The sequence below is a fragment of the Arvicanthis niloticus genome, chromosome 26 (assembly GCF_011762505.2).
Source record: "Arvicanthis niloticus isolate mArvNil1 chromosome 26, mArvNil1.pat.X, whole genome shotgun sequence".
NCBI lineage: Eukaryota > Metazoa > Chordata > Mammalia > Rodentia > Muridae > Arvicanthis > Arvicanthis niloticus.
The window spans coordinates 4,974,461-4,993,343 of NC_133434.1; the positions used below are offsets into that span (position 1 = coordinate 4,974,461).

General features: G+C 47.9%; 2 protein-coding genes across 2 annotated transcripts in view; one reads left to right on the forward strand and one right to left on the reverse strand.

Annotated features, from left to right (window-relative positions):
• The window catches only part of Cdon (cell adhesion associated, oncogene regulated), an 85,248-nt gene extending 79,158 nt beyond the window's left edge, over positions 1-6,090 (forward strand). The window contains exons 19-20 of the mRNA XM_076924629.1: positions 1,591-1,829; positions 2,507-6,090. Of these exons, the coding sequence (XP_076780744.1) occupies positions 1,591-1,829; positions 2,507-2,670 (403 nt within the window). The 3' untranslated portion in view covers positions 2,671-6,090. The remainder of the gene's footprint in view (positions 1-1,590; positions 1,830-2,506) is intronic.
• A 1,600-nt stretch (positions 6,091-7,690) lies between these two features.
• Vsig10l2 (V-set and immunoglobulin domain containing 10 like 2) lies at positions 7,691-18,181 on the reverse strand. The gene is made up of 12 exons (XM_076924465.1): positions 18,103-18,181; positions 16,828-17,178; positions 16,321-16,596; positions 14,506-14,781; positions 13,761-14,009; positions 12,936-13,196; positions 9,735-10,025; positions 9,114-9,410; positions 8,350-8,472; positions 8,072-8,096; positions 7,907-7,959; positions 7,691-7,788 (listed from the first exon to the last, which is right to left on the reverse strand). The coding sequence occupies exons 1-12, from the start codon at positions 18,179-18,181 to the stop codon at positions 7,691-7,693; spliced, it is 2,379 nt and encodes a 792-aa protein (XP_076780580.1).
• Between the last annotated feature and the right edge of the window lie 702 nt (positions 18,182-18,883).

Sequence of the window (18,883 nt, forward strand, 5' to 3'; positions counted from 1 at the left end):
CAAGAGAACCCAAAAGGAAAGAAGAGGCCGCTCACTGTCAATTTTAAACTTTTCTTAGTTCCAAATTTAGAGATTAAAAAAAAAGTACCAGTAACAGAGGAACAGCTTGGTCTTCAGCAGATGACAATGATAAAATATAGACAATTTAACAATGTTTTGGGCAGAAACTGAACTAGAACCCTCTCCTTCGAAGGTAGTCTGGGTTTCACTTGAAGGCTTCCTCCAGGCTTGAGGTAAATAAGGAACATGTCAGAAGACCTAGTTCACCAACAGTGAAACAAACAGAAAATTCAAAGAGAAATCAAGTTTGAAAAAGAATCACTGTACATCCAAGGAAACAGAATATGGTGCTTCCTGAGGAGATACACCAGGACAGTAAAAGCAGATCCTGAGACGGCCCAAGCATCACCGTTAGCAAACAGTGGCATTAAGCAGATTTTATAAATATGTTCAAGGACCTACAGGAAAATAAATACTCAGGAAATGAACGTGTGGATGTTTCAGCTGAGAAAAATCCAAATAGAAACTTCGGGGCTGAGAAAGGACGGAGGCGTGTGAATGGAGAGTGTGCAGGGTGAGTGTGACATCCATGGGAAGAGACAACAGAAGAACCAAGGACCTAGGAGGCAGAGTCGCAGAAATTACCCAGGTTGAAACTGGAGGCAGGAAATAGAAGTAGAATGGACTTGAGTGTTCAGCACTGGTAAATTCCCAGTGAATTAATTCAAAAAATGGGAAATAAAAATCTTAAAACTGCTGCCTTCTCAATGGCTAGTCTATACTGTTTCCTGCAGGGCTGAGGGGGAAAGCATGTGTGAGGGTTAATACTGACTTTCAGGTAACAGAGTCTCTAGAATCCCCTTGGAGACAAAGCTGTGAACATGGCTTTGAGGGAGTTCTTGGACTAGGTTAACTGAAGCGGAGAGACCCACAGTGAGTGTGGACCGGAGTCTCAGACTGAATAAGAGAGAGAAAGCCAATGGAATACCATCTTGACTGCAGATGCAGTGTCTCCAGCTGCACCCCTGCCACCAAACCATCCACACCATGGTGTGTTATACCCTTGAACTTAAACCTAGAGTGGACCTCTCCTTCGTTAAGTGGCTGTTGTCGGCACTTTGTCATAGCACTGAGAAAAGAAACCAGTGGGTCACCTGGCCTCACGGGTTTTGATATTGACCATCGTAAGGCCATGTCTCTTGTGTGGCCATGTATCTAGGCTCTATCCTTCACGTCTCTCCCTCAACCCATGCTGGTGTGTTTCACTTCTGTGTGCTGTATTTAGGAACTAGTTAATGAAATGGGAGTTGTTTTCTGACAATGGAGTACAGGAAGTATATGGGTTGGGTCATCACGGAAGGTTCTGTCCTTACGTGGTTTGCCTTTTCTACATTTTCCTATCATCTTCCACTACAGCTATAATTTTCAGGGTCTTGGTATTTCCAATCCTAATGAGTCAATTAGTTATTTTTTCAAGCATAATTCTTAAAGGTTAGTGAGTATAAAATATTCATTATGTTTAGAACAAGCTTATTTTAATCATTGATGCCCCTAAACACTCAGTTGTGTTTGTCGGCTTAAACCCTGCAGGTGCTTCACCAAAACCAACAGTCCCCTTCCTGTGGTCCCAGTGGTAGCCGCTCATCCTCAGGATGGTCTGGAAATGAAGGCCCTCAGTGCCATGAAGGTACCTGTGTGTCCAGCTTCCACAGTTCCTGATTGTGGCCAGGACAGTGTGGCACCAAGACCTACCCAGCATAGTTGCTGCCAGGACAACATAAGTGACATCAATTCTGATTCCACAGAAGACACTGCAGAATTCAACAGAGGTACAGGGAGGCATTTTTCTCCTTCTGTTTCTAGTCTCCAGTGGACTGAAAGCTGTATCAGGAAAGTCGTACCAGTGGTTGGCTTACAGAAACCTTAGAAGACTGGGTGGGAGTGTTGGGCACTTGAAGAAAAGATAAAGATAAAGATAAAGATAAAGATAAAGATAAAGATAGAGATTCTTGGAACTTCTCTGTTCTTATACCCTTCAGCCCAGCATGTCTCCCATCTAAATACTAACCAGAGCTGACCCTGCTTAGCTTCCAGCACACTCAGGGTCGAATAGCAGTAGATGGCTCAGGTTGCTAATCTCATTGCATTGTGGAAAGCTATCCAGACAGGTGTGGACTCATTAGTACCAGAACGGAGGACTTGCTGGGCCGATGCGTTTTGTGAGCATGGGCCCTGCATTTCTTTGAGTTTCCTGTAGGAACTATAAGCTTTCTGTAAGATGCTTTCTTAGGGGGTTTTAAGGGGACCATTTTAATTCCAAATGACTTATAGAGTAACTCATGAGAATTCATTTTTTAAAGTGTACTTTCTTCCTCAGATTCAACCCAAACCTATGCAAGGACTTACTTTTGTGCGTTTCTTCATTATTCAACAGACTGTTTTCAGAAACAGCTGTATAAAGCTGGTTTATTAATCTGCAATGTACCCAAATCTCCCTGTTTTTCAGGAGACAGCAGTAGCCATTCAGAAGCAGAGGACAAAGTTCTCAGTTGGAACCCTCTTATTTTGTCACCTGTCTTGGAGGACTGTGGTGAGAAGACAGCGTGGTCTCCTCCTGGCCCCCCTCTAGACGGGCTGTCAGTGGTCCTTCAGCAAGCCCAAGAGACCTGAGAGGAATGTGAGCAAGCCTCTTGATGCTTCCACTGCAAGCCAGTAACTGCACCACACGGGCCTGGGGACAAACTGTGTGAAGGACATTAATTCAAATCAGAGAAAACCATTATTTATTGTTTGTAGTAGTAATGTCATGAATGTATCTTAAAATGTGTGCCCTTTTATATTATTTATGTCTTATATTTTCTCCCTCCTCCCCTGCCGTTTTTTATAGAGTTTTCAATCATCTGGAGAGCAGGGGACCATTCTTTGTCTGCCGGGGACTTCAGTGGCATTAGTAACCTGTGCCGGGTCCCATCTTCTGGCCTATTCAGTCGTGGGGAGGAGGATTGCCCAGGCCACTTCACATTTGTCACTGGTCTTTCCTACATGAGAACTGTCACTTCTCCCATGTCATCAGACTTTCTTCGAGCATTTAGAAATCAACCATAGATGTGATCATATGTTTATAATAGCCAACCCAGCTGACAAATTTTATGACTGCCTTCCAGGAAAATACTAATACTGACTTATTTTCTCTCTGTGACTGGGTACAAGTAAGGGTCAGTCTTCTAGGTATCAAATTAGCCAGCGTTGTTACAAACAGGGAAGCCTGTAAAGTCTTTGGATTATTGTGCTATGTAGAAAGGGAACCAGATTCAGAAAGAAAGTTAATGCCTTCATGGTCCACTGCTTTATTTTAATTTACAAAGTGGTCACCATGAGTTCTTGGTACTCCTTACAGGGGTATAGAATACAAAATGAGGTTTTTGAAATAGTTTATAGAGGAAGCTGTTACACGACTCGAGAGGGAGGAGGGCAGAGAGGGACCTCCAAGTGAAGCTCTTCCCTCTGTCCCTTAGTACTTGTGGTGCTAAAGTACTCGAAGACTGACATTTTTGTCACTTCCAACACAGACAGTGTCCTGGAGGATCTGAGTGAGCATGTGTGAAGTCAGCCTTCTGCCACTGTAGCAAAATTCCCTGAGGTGATTGTCTCATAAGTACACAGGGTTATCTTGGCTCCCAGTTTTAGAAGTTCTAGCTTATGATCAAATAGACCTGTGCTTTGGGCCTGTGTTGAGGCAGTACATCATGGTGGGTAAGCATGGCCGAGCAAAATAGCTTATACCACAAAGCAGAGACGAGGGGAGAAAGAGAAGAGGAGCAGAGTGTACAGGTCCCCGCCCCACCCGAGAGCATGCCACAGTGACCTGAAGACCTCACACTCCTCCCTGTTCAAGATTCCACCACCTCCTGAACAAGCTGCCGTGGGACTCAGACCTTGAACACACAGACAGGCATTTGGAAAATAGTATCCAAACTGCAGCAGAACGTCAGGAAAGGCTTAGTTTGAAGAAAAGGGTTTGAGGGCATTTTTTTTTTTTTTTTTTGACAGTTTTTCTGGTCACCATCATTATGAACAGTAACCCAGGCTTCAGTCAGTGGGTCCATGTAACTAGTTACTGTTCTCTGAGTGACAAGGACATTGCAGCTGCCTTTGGAAGGCTTTTCATCCTAATGTGTGAACTAGAAACCCCAGGTGCTACAAACGAACCAAGCCCTGCCGGATCAGAGATCTGCTTTTGAATGGTTGTATCCCTTAAGGGGGGGAAACAAAATTATTCTCTTTATGTGGAATCAGACAACTCCAGGATACATTTTGTCTTTTATTTCCCACAAATTGCAGTGAAAGAGAATAAGATACCGTACTAATCAACTCTATATACATTTGTCAGTATTCCCTTACATATGTCTGTATCGTTAATAAATAGAACTGTTAGTGGGAATGTGCTGTTTCAGCAGAGGCCACTACGCAAGAGTTGCTTCTGTAGAAGGCAGTAAATAGAATTCCATAGCTGGGTAGTGGGGTTCTGTAGAATCGAGTTCTATGATCCTAGGGTTCATGGCCATAGTATAAGAGATATGCAATTAGTTCTGGAGGCAGTCAGCTGTAGCCTTACATCTTGACTTGCAAAGGACAGCATAGAGACCTACTGTGTGCTTTGCCAGTTGGATGGGAACGAAGCTGTCTTGGAGCAGGGGTTTAGGAAAGCAGGAAGCAATGTCTGTGAGCAGTCAGTTGTTCACTGTGACTCATGAAACAGGTATGCTGGCACGAGCCTTAGGTCAGAACTGCTTTTAAAGATTGAGTTTGACATGGGGCTTGCCCATGAGGAAGATGAAATTCCCTTTACCTTTAGGGGCAATCTCATTGTGGACTGCTTTATTTATGATTAGTAACGCTGTTTTAAGTGTTAACCCTCTTATTGTATTTTATTTATAAAAATGGCTTTATATATTGAGATATATAAATATAAATATAAATCTATATAATTGCCTTTATATTTAGGAGTTTGAGTTCTCCTTAGTGTGAGTTTCTGTGAACTTTCGAGCCCTGCACAGTCACCAGAAATGGTCCTAGCAAATGTCACTTCCCCAGGAATCAAGAGGACATAGGAAAAGGGAAGGGGGTCTTGGGGGGAGGCATCACCAGTCATTCCAAATGGGATAGCACACATTTGTGGAAGAACGATTATTTTAAGTTTCCTGTTTGCTCCTGTTATCTCTTCCGACCTCCACAGCAAACAGACAGAGTAGGCATGGAATTCCCAGCTCACCAGTGATCTAGAGCCTACGGTAGAGCCCAGTTTACCTGATCCATCACCCATGCCCCATTTACCTGCTTTCTGGAAGCGTTCTGGTTCACTCTCCATGGAACCAGTCTAGAATGTGTTCTGTTGTCCACCCCTGCTGGGAATTCTCTCTGTGACGCTCCAACTGCAGCTGGTGGGGCTTCCCTCTGTCCACCCTCTTCCCAGACTGACAGAGCTCTTCACCAAGTATTTCATCTTCAGGAATCTGTCCTTGATACCCTACCCTCACCCTCACCCAACTCCTACCCGCTCCTAGCCCTGCGAAGATTTAACCTTCAACTGGCTCACTGACCGTGAAGCTGGTAGGGCCTTTTCATGGTCTGGGCGAGTCTTTGTTTAGCATTAAATTTCCCTAGTCCTAGTAAATCTTGTCATCCTTCCCTGGCTGTGTTCACCAATTATGTGGCTGACTCCGGTGACAGGTGCTGTGCAGGGTACAGGTTAATTGCGTTATCCTAAACTGTTGAGGTGATCTCATCGTTAAACGGTTTTTGCTGGGTTCTCCTTGTATACTTGTTGTTCCAGGCCAAGCATGTCATATCTGTGTGTCAGCCCCAGCACTACCAAGGAACTGTTTGGAACTGTCCTTTGCCTAGATTCCTTGCTCATACAGCACTGACCCTGAGATGCATGTTTTGTACTATATTGAAAAAAAAAAATATGTTTTATTTTCCTTAAAGTTGTGCTGTTATGTGTGAAATTGTACATACTCTAAGTGATGTAGTTTTGACAGGTTTTTTTTGGTTGACATGATTTTATATTAAAAGAGAACGCTGCTTTCACACGCAGTCGCCTGTGAAGAGGGATACATACACATTCCTGGGGCCACAGAGTGGCTTGTGACTAAGAGTGTATAATTGTCCTATTTGGAAACTTTCCAGAACTTCCGCCTTGTTGCTCTGCAAAGCCCCTGTGAATACTCAACGACCCAGCCACCTCTGCCTTACCGTGACTGCCAGTATTGGGAGGGAGCAAGACCACAGTAGCTGTCCACTAGGGAATCTGAGGGGCCCCAACAGGACCCCTGCATGAGATAGAGGATGGGAGGGAAGTGAGGAGAGAGAGGCTCTTTTTCCCCATAGTATCTGTTACCACAACCTCAGGATTCTTGGAGGGGATATAGCAGGATATACCAGAATGGGATATAGCATCTTCAAAGAAACTTACATTACTGCCCTGAATAATGGAAGTCAGTTATCTTCCCTGACCAGAAAATCAACAGAATCCTTTCTGTCACGTGTGGCCATTTTTTTATTTCATTTCTCATACTTAAATACGCCACTTTTAACTCTTAGGCCCCATCCTCAGAGCTGCAAGGAAAGCTAAAACCCTTTTCTAATAAGGCCCAAGTGTGTGAGAACCAAAGAAGCTTCTTAGGTTTCTCCCAGTTTTCTGTCTCCTGTCAGGCGCCACTTTCCGTACTGCTGGCAGATCAGCCCATGGCTCTGTCGCTGTTTCTTCTCATCTGAGTCCTCTGCAGAGCAGCTCTGAGTTCTGACTTTTCCACCCCCTGTCAGCTAAACAAGCGCTCAGTTGTGCCTCGCCCAGATTTCAGGCTCACACTGGCAGCTGTCAGAGTATGACTTTGGAACAGCCTCTGCTCTCTGTCAGCCAGCTCCCCCAGGTCTGGTGACTGGAGTGTTGCTGATACCCCAGCTAGCACAGATTCCAGGAGTCTGACCGCTGCATGGTCAGCGATGCCCCTAAGCTGCGTTTGAGCAAAAGGAGCCCATACCTAGGCACCTGGTTCTTCTTGCCAATAAAGCATGACTTGAGCAACCAGCTCAGAAGTTGTAATTGAAATAGCTCTGCCACCAGGCAGTGGTGGCACATGCCTTTAATCCCAGCACTTGGGAGGCAGAGGCAGGCGGATTTCTGAGTTCGAGGCCATCCTGGTCTACAAAGTGAGTTCCAGGACAGCCAGGGCTACACAGAGGAAACCCTGTCTCGAAAAACCAAAAAAAAAAAAAAAAAAAAAAAAATAGCTCTGCTACACATAATTGACTTGGGGATTACTCAACCCAGTGCTTCTTTTTCTCCCCTCTCTCTCTTTTCTAGAAAGAACTCAGCTCTTAGTTCCCTGGTATCAGAGAACAAACATTCCTTGTACCATTTTTATTTGCTCTCAGTTGCCTTCCATGATGTCTCCAGTTGTGGATTTTCCGCTATCTGCCACAAGCTGGACCAGGCCTTCTTTTGTCATGTGGAACACTGTAACTGGGCCACGGACCACTTCTTGAGTCTGGATATTGAATTGGAAGTTGTTGATATCTGGGTGTTGGGTGGGGAAGGGAAAGTTACCTCCTTAGTTTAAAGACCAAAGTCTGATGGGGTCATTCCACCCTACCTGCCTTCCCTCAGCCCTTTTCACCATTATTAACCTTACGGTGTCGCTGTCACTGTGATGGTAACATTTACTGGATCATCAATGGATTCTTGTATAGGGTCTGAACTTGAGGTGGTAGATGCCATTTCAGTGCCTAGAGAGAGCACAAGTGGACAGAAAAGAGCAAGTGGTGTTGTGGAGGCTGCTCTCGGACCACACATGCATGGAAACCACCAGTGAACTCTTGTGTAGCTGGCACAGATGGTGCCTACCTGCTGGGACCTCCATGCTTTCCCTGGAGGCTCTCTGTTGCTGCTCGTGCCCCCTGAGGTAGGTTAGAGAGAGGGGGGAATGTTATGGGCATCTGCACCTTTTAGCTTTTTTTTTTTTCCAATAAAGAAAAGTCTGGACCTCATAAAGATAAGTTGCACACTCACATAGGAACAAGCAGCCGACTAAGGCCTGTGGGAAGAAACGAAAGAGCATCACTTGGTCAGTACAGTGTGGACCCCAGGAAAATGGCTCTCCCCTTCCTAGTGGCCTCCATACAGGGTCTCAGGAACCTAAAGGGAATGGCCCCAGTGCCTGAGGCTGGGGTCTTGACCCTCAAAGGATGATACCACAGTAAAGGAAGAGTCTAGATTCTCCTTTAGGTGGGTCTATACCTGTCCACCCAATGGGGTCAAACAGCCCATCCTTTCAGATTCCCACTCACAGGGCAAAGTATGTGGGTGCCGGGCAGCATACTGGAACACCAACAGAGAGGTCACCAATGCCACCACAACTCCTGTGCCTGCAGCTCCCAGTATAGCTGGGTAGGCACTGAAGGCAGGGTCCACTAGGAGGTGAGAGCATGGATGGTATTAACTATCCCCATCAATGAACTTGGGCAACAGTGACTCACAGGGTACAGAGATGGTGCCCTGTGCCTCCCAAAGGCTCTGCTGCCTGTCATGGGGGACCCTGGGAATGTAGAGTTCATCTCTTTTCCATCAAAAGAGGTGTTCTGGCTGCCTGGCGCTGATGGTTTGCATCCCCAGCCAAATCCCCACTTCTGGCAGAAGATACATAAGGATACTACTTATTGTGGCATCTTGGGGCTGAAGGAACTAGACCATAAAATAAGGAATAGCAGGAACAATGGGAAGCTGAACCCTTCTATTCCCTGAGAGGTAAGACTGAGGCACAGAATGGGTTCCTCTTAAACACTCAGCATCCCATTCTTTCTCCAGTTTCTTCTAATTGAAACTGAAGTAGGGGTCTGCTCCTGTGCCTGGGGCCTCCCGAGCTGCCCTAGGAGAGTTAGGAAAGACAATAGGAAAGGACAAATAAGATGCACACACAGATAGGGAAAGAGACCCATCAGGATGGAGGCAAAGGGCTGGAGCATGGTACCCTGTGAAGGGGAGGATGGGGCAGGTTTCAAGTTTTCTGAGGGGGTGGGAGGAGATGAGTTCTTCCCTGCTGCCAGCCCAGCACCTGGTGTCTTCACCTCCGAAGGATATCCTGCAGTGTGATGATTCATAGCCAGGATACGGAAGGCATAAAGGACTCCTGGGTCTAACCCTCCCAGACGCCGGTCCCTGCTCTCTGGCTCAATGTCACTAGCTGCTACCTCCCAAGCACCAGCTTCTGAGCTGGGGACACTGGCCCTCTGCTGCACCAGAAAGCCTGTCAGATTTCCAGGGCCGTAGATGGCCCACTGCAGCTGCACCTCTCTCCGTTGTCGCCTGTAGGTCAGTCGGCTGATGGTGACGTTAGGAGGAGCTGGATACCCTGGAGGGGAGTGAAGACAGATACAAGCGGACAGTCTGCCTAGCAATGGCTACATGGCTTTCCTTCGTGGCTAGATAGTTTGCAGAGAGGAGAGACAGGATGGTGTGTGTATTCTTAAGCATCCTTAAACCCCATTTTCTCATTGATAAAATGAAGGAGCGTGGAATTCTATGTGCCTGGCTTTAAGATTCCATCAGATTCATACTCCCCTGACCCATCTGGGTCATGCTCCAAATTTTGGAGAGGGTAATTTTCAGAGCTCTCTGCAAAGCTCTCTGCAGCCAGATCTTTTGCCACAGGAGCACACACATCCTTTACACTCACTCAGGATCTCCAGAAGCACACTCTGGCTGCTATTGCCCAAGGCATTGCGGGCCACACATTGGTAAGTGCCCCTGTGATGTGCTGGGTCAGCATCTCGGACTTGAAGGTGCAGGTGGGTACCCTCAGAGTGTAGCGTGAAACCATAAGTACTTCCTTCCAACTGCTGTTGTTGGGGTCCCAGCCAGAGGAGCTGAGCAGGTAGTGTACCCCGCTGAAGAGCACAGCCTAGCCAGGCCTCTTCTCCCTCTAGCACTGACACTTGAGGTTCAGCCACTGTCAGCTGTGGGGCTTCTGCAAAGACAGAGAAGGTAAGGGTTAGTAAGCAGCTGCCCCAGCTGTTGGGAAGATGTGGTCTCAGCTGTTGGGAAGGTGTGGTCCCAGCTGTTGGGAAGTGGTGGTCCCAGCTGTTGGGAAGGTGTGGTCCCAGCTGTTGGGAAGGTGTGGTCCCAGCTGTTGGGAAGGTGTGGTCCCAGCTGTTGGGAAGGTGTGGTCCCAGCTGTTGGGAAGGTGGTGGGCTGTGTGAATAGAGAAGGCAGCTCTTCTTAGGCAACTTAGCCCTCCTCTTCAGACTTCTGTTGTTTTCCCTAGGTCTGCTGGTCATTGCAGTGTTCCTGAATGCTCTCCCAGCTTCCCATCCCCAGCCTCTCCTACTTCAGACCGGGGTTGTGCTTATTCATTTCCCTACCAGCACCTAACAGGGGCCTCCTTCCTGCACTGGCCTGACATCTCCTTGCTGGTACAGTGCAAGGCCATAGAAGGTACTAAGCTTCTGCAGGCCCCTAACAGTCAGGTGCCAGTGAATTTCTTACAATGGAATTTCTGAAACTGATCAATCATGAAGGAAATATTTTGGGCTGAGAATCTCCTTAAAGCCCCCAAAGTATGCTAGCCTCCAAGGCTTTGGAAAGCAAGTAGGAGATCACTGTGTGAGACCTGTTGTGTGTGATAACTCCTGTTTGCTCTCCCGACACCTTAAATCTTTCTGTATTGAATTCTTTCCTTTTCAGTTGTTCATAGATTGGGAAGGAGACAGGTGAAGACAGAAGGAGGAACCAAACTGTAGGTAAAGCAAGGGACACAGGAAGAGAGAGCTTTGACACTTGAAACACCTAGAGTATGGTCAGGTACTTCCCTTCTGCAAATGAGAAAGTGAGAAGTGCAGCCAGTGTCCCCACAACACTCAGTACTGCCCAGTGATGTCACACCATTCAGTATTGCCCAGTGATGTCACACCACTCAGTCCTGCCCAGTGATGTCACACCACTCAGTCCTGCCCAGTGATGTCACACCACTCAGTCCTGCTCAGTGATGTCACACCACTCAGTCCTGCCCAGTGATGTCACAACACTCAGTACTGCCCAGTAATGTCACACGACTCAGTACTGCCCAGTGTCCCCACACCATTCAGTACTGCCCAGTGATATCCAATACAGACCATAGCCGCCAACCACATGTGACTACTGAGCACTTGAAATGAGGCCAGGACACATTGAGTTGTATGGCAACTTATAAACAGGCTGCAATTTCAAGACGGTGAAAAGAATGTTAAATAACCCATAAGTAACATTATCACATGGGAAAGAATTTTAACTATATTAAATCAAATGTTTTACCTCTTCTGACTACTTTTATTTTATGAAAATGTGGCAACAAAAATTACATATAGCTCATATTATATTTTTATTGGACATCACTGACCCCAACCAACCTCTCTCATTGTATGGATTAAAGGGAGGGGGCTGGTGAGATGGTTCTGTGTTAAGGAGGTTCCCACCAAGCCTGACAAACTGAGTTCACATGGAACCCTCAGAGTCCACATGGAAGGAGAAAATGGACTACCAGACATTGTCCCCTGACTTCTACAAGCAGAGTATACACACAGACACACACAGACACACAGACACACACACATACAGACACACAGACACACACACACAGACACACACAGACAGACACACACACAGACACAGAGACACAGATACACACACAGACACACACACACAGACACACACAGACACAGATACACACATACAGACAGACACACACACAGACACACACACACAGACACAGAGACACAGATACACACACACGTACATACATACACAGACACACACACACAAACACACACAGAAACACATACAGACACACACACATACACAGAGACTCACAGAGACACACACACACACGTAGAAACATACACACATACACAGAGACACACACAGACACACACAGAGACACATACACAGAGACTCACACACAGAGACACGCACAGAGACACAGATACGCACACAGACACACACACATGTAGACACATACCCACATACACAGAGACACACAGACACACACACAGAGACACAGACACACACACATACACACATACACAGAGAATCACACACAGACACACACACAGATACACACACACGTACATACATACACAGAGACACACACACAAACACACACACAGACACATACAGACACACACACATACACAGAGACTCACACACAGAGACACACACACAGATACACACACACACAGACAGACAGACACACACACACACATACACAAAGACACAGATACACACACAGACACACACACATGTAGACACATACACACGTACACAGAGACTCACAGACACACACACATATACAGAGACTCACACACAGAGACACACACACAGACACACACGTAGAAACATACATACACAGACACACACAGAGACACATACACAGAGAGTCACACACAGAGACATGCACAAAGACACAGATACGCACACAGACACAACACATGTAGACACATACACACATACACAGAGACACACACACACAGAGAGACATACACAGAGACTCACACACAGAGACACAGATACGCACACAGACACACACACACAGACACATACAGACACACACACATACACACATACACAGAGACTCACACACAGAGACACGCACAGAGACACAGATACACATACACAGACACACACACATGTAGACACATACACATAGACACAGAGACACACGCACAGACACACAGACACACACACACAAAGTAAATAGTTTGAGCTCCTGGAAAGTGAATCCATCTCTCATTTCTCTCTTGACTTACCTTTACAGCCTAGTACTGCCCACCTCCAGAGCTCCTAACCCTGGATCTGAAGGGCTTCCCCTGCCCAAACCCCAGAACCACGACTAGGTCCTACTCACCCAGCCTTATCTGGCAGTGGGAGCCAGGCGCCTTGAGTGGGTGAGAACCCCGACAAGTGAACTCTCTTCCCGCCAGATCACTCTGAGCCTGTAGGAGGTAGACAGCCTGCGAAGAGCTCAGGTCACCCAGGGACTGCTGATGTCTGTCCAGCCAGCTCAGGATTGCGGGAGGTTCACCTCCAGGCCACTCACAGCTCAGCATGATGAACTGGTCACCTACTGTGGCTGTAGTCCAACAGGTAGGGCTCCCAGGAGGTTCCCCTGGAAAGGAATAAGATTAGTGTGGCCCTATGGAAAGGTAAAGGCTTGGCAGGCCCACTTCTCCCCTAAGCTACCCCTCCACTCACTCTCAGTCCACATCATTTATCCAGGGCTGACAGTGGGGCAGCATAGAGGTGGGGGACAGACACTAAGCAGCCACTATAAGTTAGTGAGTATTAGATTATAGGTAGGAAAACAATCTGGGCCCTTTGAAGACAGAACCACATTGGAGCTCTGTCTTGGGCATGGGTGTACAGAGGAAGATATGGTGGCAGAACACTGGCAAGAGAGCTCTGAAGGCCTGTTTCTAGATCAACATACAATAGACAGAAACAGAATGTGAGTTTGAGGATGTCACAGGCAAGGGTTGCAGGGCAGGAACTGAAAAGAGTGGAGTCCATGATGGGCAGGAAGCTGAGAACTAAATGGTACCATCTCCTTGTTCCCTGAAATGTCCGAGAGGCAGAGCTTAATTCCAGACCCCGGGCCCTTTTAGATATCCCCTGGTTTGTACCTACACTGCCTAGAATACCAGCATTCTGGCTGTTACCTGTGTCTACTTACAGAGAGTGACCCTGCAGGAGATGGGCATAGCCAAGGTTGGGTGCTGTCCCATACAGGTGAAGATGCTGCCATTTGGAAGTCCAGTGGCTGTATAACTCCAGGTGACATTGCTGGAGGCACTTGGGCCAGTCCCCTGGGGCCCTTCCCAGTGAAGTTGAGCATTTGGGAAACCCCCAGGCCAGGTGCATAGCAGGGTCACACCCCCAAGGGTGGGGAGCACAGCACAGGAGGGCTGCCCTTCAGGGGGATCTGGGTAGAGAGGTGGGTGAGAAGAAGCTGAAGCAACTTTCCTTGCCAGTGCCCAGCAGGCCTGACCCAGGTCAGGGCGTGGAGAACTGGGGTGACAAAGGAGAAGGAAATAGGCAAGCGGGCTTGGTAAAGAAATGCTAAATCTTCAGGTCCAGAAACAAGGGGTTAAGGGCTTGGCAGTTCAGAGCTCCTGCAGGTTCCCAGGGGCCCCATGAGAGGTCCCCTGGGCAGCTGGCCTCACTGGCATTACAGTACCCCTCTCTGTGCCTCAGTCCAGGTCTTGAGACCATGGGGACAACGACTTTGGGAAAGCACTGTGAAAGGCTAGGACCTTCCTGTCTCCCAGTCTTTTCCCATGGTCCCCCTTAGTCTTTTCCTAGTTCTCCCCGCCCCAGCCAACAGTTTTGACACTGTGTTCCCCCAGGGTGGCTGGAGACCACCTGAGCACATGCCTGGCTAATCGTCAGATTTGGATGCCCCCCCCCCCAACACTCACAGTAAATGATGAGCTGGACAGTGGTCTGGGTGTGGGTATCTAGGTGTCTGTTGTGGGCCAGGCAAGTGTACAGGCCCGAGTGGGTGCGGCTAGCACTGGCAATGATGTAGGTGGGCCCAGTGTGGACCTGAGAGTCATCACGGAACCACACGTAGTGACTAGGTGGATTGGATGCAGCCAGGCAGCTCAGCGTCACCTCCTCCCTCTCGCTGGCCCAGAACCCATCTTCAGAGAATCCCAGTGGTTCCACAGTGATCACAGGCTTGTCTGGACCATCTGGAGGACAAGGAAGGTCCAGCACATCGCTCCACCCTCGTCTTTTCATTCACTCACGCTGTTGTTGCTGATTCTTTTCTCCTATTTCCAGGAGCACATGGTGCACACTGGCTGTCTGTAAGCCCTGGCTGTGCTGGAGTATCCAGTTGCCCAGAGACTGGGAAGGATGGGTCTTAGGCACAGTACAGAACTGAGTGGGCCAGGCTCCTGGAGGCAGGAGTCTCGTGTTGTGAGAATTGAGCTTGGAGCGCAGGGTTGGGCTGAAGCAGGGACCCTACTAGGCAGATGAGGAAGAGGTCAAATGAGCAGCTTTCTCTAGGTGTCTGGGACTGAGGAATGGTTGGCCACTCCTGACTCCAGAGAGGAAGAAAAGATGCTGGGCCAACATTCTGAGCATAGACCCTACAGCCGGCACTATCACTCACTTCGTTGGGTGCCTGTTTTGCCCTCTCCTGTTCTCCAAACTTGGGATTTCCACTCCTAACATTCTCTCCAACTCCCAGAGAGTTTGAACATCGCTGCTGGTTTCCTGTCTGCCTCCACCTCTTTCTCCAGGTCTCCTGCTCACCTCACTAATCCATATTTTTTTGTAATCCCCACACACTACCTAGTGTATGACTAAGATGGTGCCATCTGCCCCTGCTCCTTAAAACCTCGGGACCACTGGGCAAGCTTACATACTCTTGAATATCGAGAGGTAGAGGCAGGAGGATCAGGAGCTCAAGACCAGCTTGGGCTTTGGAGTAACTTTGAGGCCAGCCTAGACTGAGAAAAAAAAAATGCAAGCAAATAAGCAGACTTCTCTAAACTATCACTGCTCTATGGATGTAGCAGGGCATTGTGTGGATTTAAATTGCTAATAGTCAAATCTTAGTAAAAATAGCAGATTCAATCAACCCACACACCAGTTTTTACTTTAATATTTATGTTATCCAGATATATCCAAAACAGTATTCCAGCAGCTACTGAATTTAGAAGTTATTGTTGTGCTATTTTGTGTTTTCTTACTTCAAGGAGGTTTTAAAAAATCGTGGGAGTGTTTTTGCCCTTACTCATAAAGCTCAAATTGGCCAAAGACACACGTGTGACCACCGTACTGGACACTGGAGCATCTTTATTCTCCCCTAGCCTTCACCATCTGGTTTCTAACTGGTGCCCTCAGCCTCAACTTGTGGGCCAGCTTGCGGTGCTCTCTGCATTATGGTCCTTCTTCCTGATCCTCTAAGGGGTCTGCTGCTCAGTTAGAGCCCTACATACTCAACATAAAGACCAACTTTTCAGGCCACTCCCCAAGTTGAAAGTAAGCTCATGAATATGAGTAGACACCCCTTTTCTTAGAAGAAAGAACTCATGACTTTCAAAGGTTAAAAACCTTGACATGAGAGACATATTGGGCCCCAATGGGAAAAGCATCCTCTACTGCGTGCCTTTTGGAGTCTCTAGAAGGCTGGGGGACACTTGTGAAAGAATGTGGAAAGTTCTGGCACGGGACCAGAGACCAAACTTGTGGGGTAGGGGAGCATCCAGTGTCCAACTCACAGATGACATCTAGGAAGGTTCCATCACTCTTGAGCTGGTTGACTGTATTGCCCACACTGCATGTGTACCAGCCTAAGTGGGTCCGGTTGACTGGATCTAGCTGGAGCCTTGGCTGTGAAAGACCCACCAGGACCTCTTCAGGGCCTTGGGGCGTGTGATGGTGCCAGGAGAAGATCAATGGCTCTGTGCCCTCCCTCACAGCACAAGTGGCCACCACGGAGACGCCTTCTACTGGGGATGGGTCGTTCAGTTGCACCCGAGGCTTAGACACAGGCACTGAGGAGAAGACGGAGAAGCCTTTGGTTTGCTACCTAGATCAATCAAGCCATGTCCAGGAGCTCGTGCCCTGCTGTCCATGAGTTTGTCTGGAACATCCCTCCCTCCAAAATGCCACGTTTCCTCACTTCCTGAAGTTATCCTTTAAATCTGTTGCTCACCATTTGCGATAACGGAAAGTGCATGCAAAGAGATAGAAAACCGGAGGCAGGTTAGCCGAAGGTGCCTCACCCAGCACGGTGAGCGTGAGGTACAAGTAGGTGGTGTGGACCTGGCCACCGGACACGAGCAAGGTCTGGCACAGGAAGTGGCCACGGGCACCCTCTTGGAGCTCCTCTATCACCAGACTGCTGTTCCTCAGACTCACGACCCCCAGAGCTAACGCCCCGGACTCCACCTTCGAAGAGGCTCCATTGGTGACTGCCACAGGCCGGAGAACTAGGGAACCCAGTGGACTGAAGCTCCAGAAGACGACCACCGGGGCAGGCCCCGCTCTGCACTCCAGCTCCACAGAACCGCCCCGCACTCCTTGGATAGACAAAGCCTCCTCCCCAGGGGTGTTCGAGGTTGGGTAGGGTTGGTCTGGGAACACAAGAGACAACAGTGATATCTGTGTTGCTAGATTTCAGGGTGCATTCCACCCCGTTGCCTGGGGCCTTTTTGCATTCTGTAGGCCCAGACAGTCCAATTGGGGCTAGTGGACAAGAGAGTCCCTGAAGGAGCCTGTGGGGTTCCGTGTTTAGATGCTCTGAAGGGAGATTAACCGTTATAGAGGGGCTTCCTGGAGCAGAGTCTCCTCTCCCCACCGCCACCAGCCTGCCTTCCCTCATATCCATCCATCAAACCATCTGCTAAAAATACAAAATCATGGGCTCCGCCTCAGACTAAGCAGTTAGAATCCCAAAGTTTGAGAAGGGGTCAGGGATCAGGAGTCTGTTTTTTGTTTGTTTGTTTTAAGATTTATTGTATTTATCTATGTGTATGTATGGACGTGTACACATGTGGCCGTGTGAGTATATGTGCACTTGTGTGTATGCAGATGCACATGCAGAAACCAGAAGAGGGTGTTGGGATCCCTCAGAACCCTCCAGGAGAGACAGGTGCTTGCAGGGATGCCTAGTTTATTACATCTCGGATCCAAACTGGCTTCCTCACGATTGCTTAACCATCAACTCATCCCTCTATCACCAAGACTGTGTTTTCAACAAGCATCCTAAGGTCAGTCTGACTAGTCTGATGACCATGGCAATCCTGGGGACACAAGAGGGCTACACAGAGTCTGGAGGTTTCTCTGAAAGGATTTCAGACTAGGAGTTTAGCTTCCTCAAATCCTACTGTGGTGGGGGGGGTGGGGGTGGGAAGCGGCTTTTACCAGTCCACCCAGCTCTGTTGATTTATCAACTAACAGTGAGGCAGTAATTAAATTAGAGCTAGCGCATGCTAAGTAAATGTTAGCAGATGGATGGTAGTGAGGTGGGGATGGAAGAGGGTCTGAGTGTCACTCACCTGAGGCCCCTGGATGCAGTAGGCAGAAGAGTATCAGCAGGCAGCAGCTGGGTCTGTGATGGGCACTCAGACCCACCATGGCCCCATTAGGGCACCCGAGGCTCCTGCCTAACTTCTGACTCCTTCTTCTTCAGGGCACAGGAGTCCTGGGAAGACGGGGATCAGGCTCAGGTTGCCAACCTCAGCCCTCCTGATATCTCTGCTCTCCTGTTACCCTCACTGCCCTGATAACTCGTGAATTATTTACCTGATAATTCACTCTATCCATAATGTAGGGTTGGGGAGGGTTGGGCCTGGCTGAGAGGACCTGCATTTCCAACTGAATGATATCAAAGAGTGTCACCTAACGTGGTGGTGAGTAAGGCCTCCAGCCTAAAGACCCGCTACTTTTTCGACATTGGGCCTCCAAGGAAGGGCACCTAGGGTTCAACACATTGATAAATGACTTTCATCCCTTCTTGGGTTGTGCCCCTTCCCCCATTTTGTGAGAAGAGGCTTAGTAGGAGTCAAGCATAAGCGAAGGAGTCTGGGATTTCAAGAAGTTCCCCACTTCTTGGAATTTTGGTAACTTCATAGATAAATGGGATTACATTCTAAGTTATAATACGTTGCGAACATTGCAGGAAAATTTACATTGGTATGCTGTGAGCATTTGGATTTTGGTAATGTCCCATTTCTTGATTTGGGTAGGGCCATAGTTCATAAAGCCTTAAAATTTTATGCACTTTACATTTGATATGATTCACACATCTGTACATGTGAACACATAACACATATACGG